Source organism: Nomascus leucogenys, chromosome 10 (genome assembly GCF_006542625.1).
Source record: "Nomascus leucogenys isolate Asia chromosome 10, Asia_NLE_v1, whole genome shotgun sequence".
Taxonomy (NCBI): domain Eukaryota; kingdom Metazoa; phylum Chordata; class Mammalia; order Primates; family Hylobatidae; genus Nomascus; species Nomascus leucogenys.
The window spans coordinates 42443507-42455359 of NC_044390.1; the positions used below are offsets into that span (position 1 = coordinate 42443507).

Here is an 11853-nt window from a genome sequence, read left to right on the forward strand (position 1 = left end):
ATTTATTCCATGGTGGCAGTTTCTCAACATTATAAGGTAATATAAACACTTCATTCATCTATATTCCAACTAGGTTTTATGTTGTCAAGGAAATTTTAAAATATTAGTGACTCCAAAATCCTTACTTTATGATAAACTAACACAACAGCTAACTGAATCTACCAGTCATATAAGGTTGTGCCAGGGTGCCGACTCCTGGCTCAGTGAACATGACTTACAAGCCCAAATAAAAATTACTACACCTGAGCGTCAAATATGAGTTCACCTTGATCACACTAAACAGAAAAACTGCTGGAAAGACAAACAGCAGCTTTCCAAGAAATTATTTCTCAAAGTTGTAAATGTTATTTAAATATTATTCGCAGCCATTTCCTTTTTTTTTTTGAGCAAAACTAAGTGGGTGTGGGGAATAAAGCCATATCCTTATAATCTCCTGAAATTAAGTAAACTAAAAATATTAATTTCAAGATATATCTACCTACACAGAAAAATCTTAGGTGTTACTAAACCAAATACTCTTCATTTTATTGATACACGTTTCTTTTTGGCGGTGGGGAGACGGAGTCTCGCTCTGTCACCCTGGCTGGAGTACAGTGGCATAATCTCGGCTCACTGCAACCTCTGCCTCCCAGGTTCAAGCAATTCTCCTGCCTCAGGCTCCCAAAGAGCTGGGATTACAGGCGTCTCCCACCACTCCCAGCTAATTTTCATATTTTTAGTAGAGACGGGGTTTTTCCATGTTGGCCAGGTTGGTCTTGAACTCCTGACTTCATGTGATTCGCCCACCTTGGCTTCCCAAAAGTGCTGGGATTACAGGCGTGAGCCACTGCGCCCAGCCCATTTTACTGATACACATTCAAGTTTAAAATTACAATTTAAGAAATTTATGCCTTGGAAGAAGTACATGACACCTGAGTCTACTTTTCAAAACTATTAAATGAATCATCTTTCATTATCTCAGATATTCCTAACCTCAGTCTCTTCTTTTTTTCTTTTTGTCTGAGACGGAATTTCGCTAGTTGCCCAGGCTGGAGTGCAATGGCATGATCTGGGCTCACCACAACCTCTGCCTCCTGGGTTCAAGTGATTCTCGTGCCTCAGCCTCCCGAGTAGCTGGGATTACAGGTGGGTGCCACCACACCCAGCTAATTTTGTATTTTTAGTAGAGATGGGGTTTCACCATGTTGGCCAGGCTGGTCTCGAACTCCTTACCCTCAGGTGATCTGCCCGCCTTGGCCTCCCAAAGTGCTGGGATTACAAGCTAAGCCACTACGCCCAGCCACCTTCAGTCTCAATACACAGTGGTGTGTCAGAATCACAGTAACAAGGGTATAAAAAGCAATGTCTGGCCGGGCGTGGTGGCTCATACCTGTAATCCTAGCACTTTGAGAGGCCAAAGCGGGAGGATCACCTGAGGTCAGGAGTTTGAGACCAGCCTGGCTAACATGGCAAAACCTCATCTCTATCAAAAATGCAAAAATTAGCCAGGCTAATTGTTCAAGAACCAAAACTCTCAAATACTGTTTTAATATAAATTGCAGTAGATTTAGAGTTTTCTCCGAAACACCATTTCTGATGCCCTCAGCCTTCCACTATGCTTTCTTGAGGGTAGCCACATGGCAAGCAGTCATGAGACTCATATTGCAACGCAGACAGAGAACTTCCGTCTTGATCTGTCAACAGATACTGAAGGCCTCCACTTATTCAACAACTTAATACACACTGACATATACAACAGTCTTTCGTAGAATGATATTCAATAAGGTTCCAAGAATAACATTTAACAGTTAAGACAAATAAAGGCACAATTTCTGACATGAATAAGCTGCCAAAAAAATATTAGACACAACCAGCAAATGTTAAGTACATTATAATTCTCTTTCTACAGTTTCAAAACGTGGAAAACAACTCTTCAAATGTATCTACAATATTTAACTTCTTAAAAGAACTGAAAGAAAAAATATCTGAATACCAAATGAAGCTGTCTTGAGGTTTTACAAACTCAGGTATGTGCCAGGCACGGTGGCTCACAGCTGTAATCCCAGCACTTTGGGAGGCCGAGGCAGGTGGATCACCTGAGGTCGGGAGTTCGAGACCAGCCTGACCAACACAGAGAAACCCCGTCTCTACTAAAAATACAAAATTAGCCAGGCGTGGTGGCGCACGCCTGTAATCCCAGCTACTCGGGAGACTGAGGCAGGAGAATTGCTTGAACCTGGGAGACGGAGGTTGCGTCAAGCCGAGATGGTGCCATTGCACTCCAGCCTGGGCAACAAGAGTGAAACTCCGTCTCAAAAAATTAATAAATAAACGAACAAACCAAAACAAAACTGAGGTACGAGCACACAGGTATTTTATTATTCTCTAGTTGTATTTAAATGTTTGAAATAATTCACAAATACACCCCTAAAAAGTTTTCAAAGTTCCCTTCCACATTATAAGCCCAGACTCTTTTAGACAATAGAATTTTTTGGTTTTTTGTGTGTGTGTGACAGAGTTTCACTCTTGTCGCCCAGGCTGGAGTGCAATGGCGTGATCTCAGCTCACCGCAACCTCTGCTTCCTCAGTTCAAGGGATTCTCCTGCCTCAGCCTCCCAAGTAGCTGGGATTACAGGTGCACACCACCACGCCCAGCTAATTTTTGTATTTTTAGTAGAGACAGGGTTTCACCATGTTGGGCAGGCTGGTCTCAAAATCCTGACCTCAGGTGATCCGCTTGCCTCGGGTTCCCAAAGTGCTGGGATTACAGGCATGAGCCATCACGCCTGGCTTTTTTTTTTTTTGAGATGGAGTCTCACTCTGTTGCCCAGGCTGAAGTGTGGTGCCATCTTGGCTCACTGTAACCTCCACCTCCCAGGTTCAAGCAATTCTCGTGCTTCAGCCTCCCAACTAGCTGGGATTACAGGTGCAAGCCTCCACACCCAGCTAATTTTTGTATTTTTTGTAGAGACGTGGTTTCACTACATTGGAGAGGCTGGTCTTGAACTCCTGACCTCAAGTCATCTGCCCGCCTCAGCCTCCCAAAGTGCTGGGATTACAGGCATGAGCCACTGCACGCAGCCGACAAAAAGAAATTTTTGATGCCTGGTATATCATGCTTACCAGTCTAAGGATTTTAATACAAAAGTCAAATGAAACAAAATGGCAGAGCTGAAAGATTTCCTTGCCCACAGTCTTTTGAGCACCTTTATAGCTTTTAAGTTTGTTTTTTGAGACAGAGTCTTGATCTGTAGCCCAGGCTGGAGGGCAGTGGTGCAATCTCAGCTTACCGCAACTTCCGCCTCTCAGGTTCAAGTGATTCACCTGGCTCAGCCTCCCAAGTAGCTGGGATTACAGGCGCCTGCCACCATGTCCAGCTAATTTTTGTATTTTTAGTAGAGATGGGGTTTCACCATGTTTGCCAGGCTGGTCTCAAACTCCTGACCTCAGGTGATCTGCCCACCTCAGCCTCCCAAAGTGCTGAGATTACAGGCGTGAGCCACCACACCTGGCCGCATTTTAAGTTTTTTTTGTTTTGTTTTGTTGTTTGTTTTTTTTTTTTTGACACAGAATCTCGCTGTCGCCCATCTCGGCTCACTGCAGGCCCCACCCCCCCGGGTTCACGCCATTCTCCTGCCTCAGCCCCCCGAGTAGCTGGGACTACAGGCGCCCACCACCTCGCCTAGCTAATTTTTTGTATTTTTAGTAGAGACGGGGTTTCACTGTGTTAGCCAGGATGGTCTCGATCTCCTGCCCGCGTGATCCGCCCGCCTCGGCCTCCCAAAGTGCTGGGATTACAGGCATGAGCCACCGCGCCCGGCCCGCATTTTAAGTTTTGTATGGGCATAAAAGTCCTTACATTTTGGATGTTCACCTGCTCATTTTATATAAATACAAAGTTTATTTCCTCCTGCTCCAAGGTCTCAAATAAATATTTGGGAAGTTAAAAAAATAAAACTTTTCTTTACCTTTTTGATAGTAGTTACTTGTCCAAGATACCCAGCTGTTCCACTTTCAATAAGAGGAACATCAGCTGCCAGGCACATTCTATTAACATGGTTTCGGGCAGCTGGAAGTAAAAAAACAGTATGAGTTTTTGGGGAAAAAAAAAAATTAGTTATCTTTAAATTAGGATGACACAAACCCAAAACTATCTTACTGGCTTCATTTTTTGTACAATTTTCTTATAGCTATGGCCGGAATAATACAACTGTTAATTACAGACATTTAAGAGACATTCACTTAGCAAAATATCAAATAGAATTTATATCACAAATTTACTCCAGGAGAAGTACCCACAGAAACACATAATTTTAAAAATCCAAAGTGCCATATTTCTCTTCTGTTGCTGTACCTTACACAAAACACTGTTTCAAGGTGTTCTTTAACTCACCACTATTCTAATATAATTAGCAGATAATACATGATAGAAATGAAGGCAGAATGTGGAATATCAACTTGGAACTATTAAAGTAGTTTAAGGCTAGGAAAAAAAGATGAGTCAGGTTAAGAGAGTAATTTCAGGCCGGGAGCAGTGGCTCATGCCCATAATCTCAGCATTTTGGGAGGCTGAGGTGGGAGGACTGCTTGAAGCCAGGAGTTCGAGGCCAGCCTGGGCAACAAAGCAAGACTTCATCCCTACAAAAATAAACATAAAGAAATTAGCTGGGTATGGTGGCACATGTCTGCAGAGTAGCTACTGCAGAGGCTGAGGTAAGAGTATCACTTGAGCCCATTTGAAGGCTTCAGTGAGTTATGATCACACCAGTGCACTCTAGTCTGGGCAACAGTGAGACCCCCAAGCCTTAAAAAATATATAAACGTAATTCTGACTTTTCCTTGTGTTTTTTATTTAGATATTTCTGGCCCAACTTGTTGCAAACTCACTTGATAGACATACTTTTACATGTGGAAGTAATTACAAAGAATATCACTCAAGCATTCCCCACCCCACCCTCCAGTCATACTTTTTCTTTTTTTTTTTGAGACAGGGTCACACTCTGTCACCAAGGCTGGAGTGTAGTGGTGTGATCTAGGCTCACTGCAACTTCTGCCTCTTAGCTTCAAGCGATTCTCCCACCTCAGCCTCCGGAGAAGCTGGGACTACAGGCACATGCCACCACACCAGCTAATTTTTGTGTTTTTTGGTAGAGACAGGGTTTCTAGCCATGTTGGCTAGGTTGGTCTCGAACTCCTGACCTCAAGTGATCCTCCTGCCTTGGTCTCTCAAAGTGCTGGGATTACAGGCGTGAGCCACTGTGCCGAGCCACAGTCACACTTTTTGAGAGCTTTTCACTTCACTTCTATTTATACCTTTTGGTAGAAATGCAGAGAATATGATAGCTAAATTCCCACCCGGAATAAGTCATTTCTACATAAAACTGAAATCAATGGGCATGCTTTAAACTCGATCATTTCTCTTATGTCTTTTAAGTTCTAAATCACAAGTAAATAATCTAATAAATATTAAATTTGTAAACAAATTTGATATGGGAGAGAGGAAATACTGAGAAATTAAAAGTATTAAAATAATCTCACCTCTGTTATCTAAAGCATTCATAACCAGTATAAACTGTCGGAAAAATTCCACATTATAGTCAGGGCTACAAAACAAAATAAAAAAAGGTCACCAAAATAACTAGCCTTCCACATGACCTTTGCAGTATAATAAACAGTTCTGAAAAAAACATAGTAAGTTTAAACAAAACTGATATTAGGATTATATGCCATACAGATAGTAAGGTTTGACTCTTTCCAAACATAAGCAGATTTTAAAGAAATTATTTCCCTCAAATTCCTATCCTTTTTGGCCAGCTAGAGCACAAGAGAAAGATCTCAAACTGGCAGAAAGATGGCATGACTTCACTAGTCCCACTAGGCCTTCTTTGGGCAACAAGTGCCTGGGAACGCATAAAGAACACATTCCCAGGATCTGTCTGGCCTCTGACTTCACCTCACATGATCAGGATCAGGCAGGGTTCAGGCCCCTAGGGTCTCTGCTTTTAGCAGCACTGGGAAAGCAACACAGGGTAAGGAGGTTATAGGGCTACAGGCAGGTTCACAGAGTAAATAACTAAAAAACAAGCCGGAGATACAGGCTGGGTGCAGTGGCTCATGCCTGTAATCCCTGCACTTTGGGAGACCAAGGCGGGTGGATCACCTGAGGTCAGGAGTTTAAGACCAGCCTGGCCAACATGATGAAACCCCACCTACTAAAATACAAAAAATTAGCCAAGTGTGGTGGCGTGCGCCTGTAATCCCAACGACTCGGGAGGCTGAGACAGGACAATCACTTGAACCCGGGAGGCAGAGGTTGCAGTGAGCCGAGATCATGCCACTGTACTCCAGCCTGGGCAATAAGCGCAAAACCGTCTCACCAAAACAAAAAAAAAAACAAAAAAAACACAATCCGGAGATACAAATGCCCTAAGAAAGTGTTAACCACCTCAATTCCAGTACCTCAAACAAGGACTATTTTTAACACTATTTACTTGTGAGCTAAACCACCATAGATAAAGGACAATTTTGGCCCACAGTTCCTTTGCTCCAACACCTCCAAAATTATATATTTACTCTATCTTTACTGAGATAAATATATTTATGTACTGTCAATACTACTGCCCTACCACAATTCCAAGTGTTATATTACAGAAGTCAGAGTCATACTACAGATTATTTTGGGAGGGAAACTTTTAAACAGAAAAAGGCAAACACTTTAGAAAAGTCTGAATCATCATAAATAAGGATATTTCATAGTTTAAAATCTCTTCTTACTTAAGGCAAGCATATAAGGTCTTTATAAATTTCCAAGTAACTTACTTATTAAAAGTATTAAACTATCTCACCACTTATCTAAATCATTCAAACCATGTATTTATGAACTGGTAAAAAGAATGCCACTTTGTGAGCAGAAACTACCACTGTTTAATAACTCTAGAAAAATCATTTTTTTAAAAAAAGCTGAATGACTCTGAGCTCATATATTTGGCTTACAAAACCCTTATACTTCATACAACTTTGCAATGTAATCACTAGAGCATACTTCATGATGCTGTCATGGTAGGCAACGATATTAGCTTTCGGGTAAAACTGCAGTACACTTTCCTTGGCAACCTGGAAAAATAAACAACACTGAATTACTACAATATTTCTGTTCCTCTCTGAAATCTGTTTCTGGAAGCCACAATGCTGTTATCTACTTACATGGTACCTTATTTATATTAAACACCAAAGAAGTCCAAAAATGTGAGAAAATTGCATTAGGGTTAAGCTACACTTATAAAATTATACTTTTATACTTATAAAATAACCAGAGAGCCCCCCGACCCACGTACCACCAAACACACTTCTACATGAATGGCAAGCTTCAGCAAAAATACAACATGAAGTAACCAAGTGTCATTCATTCATTCACTTAACAAGTATTTACTGAGCATCTTGCATGCACCAGGAACTATACAACATATATGTCAAGCAAGAGAGACATTAATCAAATAGCAATCCAGATTAAGTTCAACTACTAACTGTGATAAATGCTATGAGAATGATAGGAAAAGGCCAGGCATGGTGGCTAATGCCTGTAATCCCAGCACTTGGGAGGCCAATGTGGGAGGATCCCTTGAGGCCAGGAGTTCTAGGCTGCAGTGAGCCATGACCACATCACTGCACTCCAGCCTGGGGCGACAGAGTGAGACCCTATCTCAAAAAAAAAAAGAAAAAAAGAAAAGAAAATGATAGAAAAAGTAAAGGTTATTATGAGAGAAAAACCAACCTGACTTAGTCTAAAAGGTTTAGGAAAGTACTCCTGGAGAAGGAAGCCAAAATATTAAAGAAGAAAAAGAGAAACAAGTGGGGGTTTGCCAAACAGGTTGGGAGACAGGCAAAGGGAAAAGATGTTTTAAGACTCTGAATCACCAAGGAACACTAAAAAAAACTAAACAAAGATCGGGGGAACTGTCTTGTTTCAACTAGGACAGCAGCATAAAACTCCTCTAGCCCCCAAACATAGCAGTAGTCAACCTCTAGGGGGTGTAGGAACACAAGGTGCATCCTAAGTAAACCATCAGAAACTTAAATATAAAGAGGCCATGAAAGTTACACCATTCGCCGGATTATTTCCTTTTTAGAACAAAAAAGGAGGCTTAATCTTTAGTCCTTTACTTGATATATCTTTATCCTTCGCAATCTCTCAGCTGAAATGAGAGCTTCACCCATGTTTACCCTCCTCTATGACAGACAGGATTAATCTGGTATCACAAATAGAAGCTCCATCAAAGAATTACAGAAATGTTATGAGAAATATAGTTACCTGTGCCTTTGATCTTCCAACATGTTTCTTTTGAAACAAAAACTGTCTGTTGAGGTTGCTTACATCAATAGTATCCAGATCAATCTACAAATGCATAAACCCCAGATAAATGACAAATGTTTACGTATGTTTGAGCTGTATCACTACTCTCAGCACCTATAATCCAGAACTTTTGATATTTGCTACATTAGTGGAGAAAACGTTTTTCGAATCCGCCATACCAAAATTGTTAAACTGATAAAGAATAATTTAATGCATGTAAGAATCTAGATTTAATGTCAGAGATAAACTTCTCAAAAATACTTTGAAAGAATGGCATATTTTGTTTGTTTAATTATCCTGGCAAATATTTCAGGAAATTTCCTGGATGCCATAAAAATATGTGACTTTATTAAAACTATATGTGCTGTCGAGGTAAACACTAACTGAAAATATATTAATATATTTCTCTACACCGGGAGTGGTGGTGGCTCATACCTGTAATCCCAACACTTTGGGAGGACAAAATGAGAGAATCGCTTGAGCCCAGACCTTCAAGACCAGCCTAAGCAAAATAGTGAGACCCTGGTGGCTACAAGAAATAGAAAAAATAAAATTAGGTGGCACATGCCTGTAGTCACAGCTACTCGGGAGGCTGAGGTGGGAGGATCACTGGAGCCTGGGAGGCAGAGGTTGCAGTGAGCCGAGATTGGGCCAATGCACTCCAGCCTGGGTGACAGGGCCAGACCCTGTCTCAAAAAATACTAAAGTATTTCTCTTTCAATCGAATTACTCTTTCAAATACAAAATATTAAATTTAACTATGCCCTGTTCTTTTTCTTTGTTTTTTGAGACAGGGTCTCGCTCTGTTGCCCAGGCTGGAGTGCAGTGGTGCAAACACAGCTCACTGCAGCCTCCACCTCCCAGGCTCAAGCGATCCTCCTGACACAGCCTCCTGGGTAGCTGGGACCACAGGCGCACACCACCACGCCCCGCTAATTTTCTTTTTTTGTAGAGACGGGGTTTCTCTATGTTGCCCAGGTTCTGTTCTTTTTCTTAAACGATACATGGCAAACATTTATTGAACTTTTGCTGCCTCCTTAATTCAAGCCTTCATCCATACACAATTTCATTTACTATTAACCTGAGAACTGTGAAACTTACACACGGTTACAAAAGTGTCATGTTTTAAGTTTTATCTAATTTTTGCTTAAATATATAATATATAAAGGAAAGAAACAATGATTGAGTCGGCCACCTGTACTTTTTTGTTCATCCCATGTTTCCACTAGCCCTTAAGACACTTTAAACTCACACCCAAGGGCCAATAACATCTCCAATCTCTAAAAAGTTTGCATTAGTAGAAATAACGATCCAAAATAGCACTGGCTTTCAATGTACACCAATGCAAAAGGCACAATCCTAACGTCTTTAATGAAACAAGCGAGTGTACCGTCTACTGTGAGAGCAATGACAGTCACGCAGCCTGCGGGAGCCCTGCCACTCGCTCCGTGACCCAGGGTAAGTTACTCAACCCACTGCGTTTCCCTTTCCTCATCTGTTAAAAATAAAGCAGGGTAGAAATAGCGTATGCACTCCTCGGGTGGTGTGAAGATGGAGCGCGTTCCGTGTGTAAACCTGCTCGTGACCAGCGCTCGGGACGCGCTGGTCGCTATCATCGCCATCCTCCGCCCCGGGTCGTTACTTCGGAGTTACGACGGGGATCTCCAAATTAAAGTCACAATATCCGCGAGGGACTCAGTCCTCTCCCGCATCTCCTAACAGCCGGGAATTTGTTTTGAAGGGAGGATACGAGGCGGCTTCACGCCCTCGAAACGCCACACATTGGCGCTGCCGGGGAGGCGGGGGCCCGCGGCCTCCTCGGCGTCCGGAGCCGGCCCAGCGAGCGGAGGCCCGCCCCGTGCCCAAACAACAGTCTCCTCCAGCGGGGGAGCACAACCCGAGCCTCTCAGCCTGCCCCCGCCCCGCAACTCCGGTCCCGGGCTCCTGGCCCTGAGCCTCAGAGCCCCTCGAGCCCCGGAACCCCCGAATCCCAGCCCCCGCACCACAGCCCGCCATTCACGCGCGCGCGCCCGGCCCTCACCAGGTCGATGTGGGAGAAACCGGTGAGCACGAGATTCTTGAGGAGCTCGCAGCCGATGCCGCCCGCCCCCACCACCAGCACCCGGCCCCCGGCCACCGCCTCAGCCAGCTCCCGGGGCAGCCCCCGCGACAGTGCCATGGCGGGACAACCACGAGCCGCGGCGGAGGCGGAGGCGGGAGAACCTGGCCGCGGCCGGAAGCGGGTGGGGGAAGGGCGGCCCGGTTTCCGCTCCTGCGCACTACAGCCTCCAGCAGACAGGCGGGGCACAGCGCGCCGGGATGTGCTGCAGCCCGCGGGGACCGGCCGGCTCTTGCAAAGGGCTGGCGACCTCCAGCTGAGACCGGCGGTGTTATTCCCACACCAGCACAGGCCCGCCATCAGACCTAAAAAGTCCAAGGGTCGCCTTCTAGTCTGGGGTTTCAACTCCCAGCCAAGACTTCCTTACAGGTTAGAAAACTGATGTCCCTATATGTAAAGAGCTCTTACAAATTAACAAGCGTCACCCCCCAAAAAATAGGCAAAGGATGTGAACAGGAAACTCACAAAAAATTGGACAATATGATCAATAAGCGTATTAAAATGTAAACCATGAAAGAATCGCTTGAACCCTGGAGGCGGAGGTTGCAGTGAACCAAGATCGCACCACTTCACTCCAAGCTGGGTAACAGAGCAAGACTCCGATTTAAAAAAAAAAAAAATGTAAACCATGCAAAATGGCAAGATTTTCACCTGCTGGGCGCAGTGGCTCACGCCTGTAATCCCAGCACTTTGGGAGGCCGAGGTGGGTGGATCACGAGGTCAGGAGTTCTGAAACCAGCCTAACATGGTGAAACCCCCGTCTCTACTAAAAATATAAAAATTAGCCGGGCGTGGTGGCGTGCGCCTGTAATCCTAGCTACTCGGGAGGCTGAGGCAGGAGAATCGTTTGAATCCAGGAGGCGGAGGTTGCAGTGAGCCGAGATCGCGCCACTGCACTCCAGCCTGGGCAACAGACTCCGTCTCAAAAAAAAAAAAAAGCTGCGCGTGGTGGCGCAAGCCTGTAGCCACAGCTACTCAAGAGGCTGAGGCAGAATTGCTTGAACTCAGGAGGCGGAGATTGCACCACTGCACTCCAGTCTGGGCGATAGAGTGAGACTGTCTCAAAAGAAAAAAAAAAGTTTTTCACCTACTAAACTGGTAGAGAGAAAAAATAAGTTATCAAGGGATTGGGAAACGAGCACTCCGACACACTCCAGGTAAAGATTCCAAAGCAAAGCTTCTCTAGAGGGCGTGGTGGCTTGCACCTGTAGTCCCAGCCACTCAGGAGGCTGAGGCAGGAGGATCGCTTAAGCCTAAGAGGTCGAGGCTGCAGTGAACTATATGCCCTTACCACTGCACTCCAGCCTAAGAGACAGAGCAAGACCCTGTCTCGAAAAAAAAAGAAAAAAAAAAAAGCCGGGCGCGGTGGCTCACGCCTGTAATCCCAGCACTTTGGGAGGCCGAG

At 44.2% G+C, this 11853-nt stretch overlaps 1 protein-coding gene across 1 annotated transcript in view; it reads right to left on the reverse strand.

Annotated features, from left to right (window-relative positions):
- The window catches only part of UBA2 (ubiquitin like modifier activating enzyme 2), a 41537-nt gene extending 30961 nt beyond the window's left edge, over positions 1-10576 (reverse strand). The window contains exons 1-5 of the mRNA XM_030820214.1: positions 10371-10576; positions 8288-8371; positions 7022-7092; positions 5518-5582; positions 3948-4048 (exon numbers count right to left, since the gene is read on the reverse strand). Coding sequence (XP_030676074.1) covers positions 3948-4048; positions 5518-5582; positions 7022-7092; positions 8288-8371; positions 10371-10508 — 459 coding nt within the window. The 5' untranslated portion in view covers positions 10509-10576. The remainder of the gene's footprint in view (positions 1-3947; positions 4049-5517; positions 5583-7021; positions 7093-8287; positions 8372-10370) is intronic.
- Positions 10577-11853: the final 1277 nt, after the last annotated feature.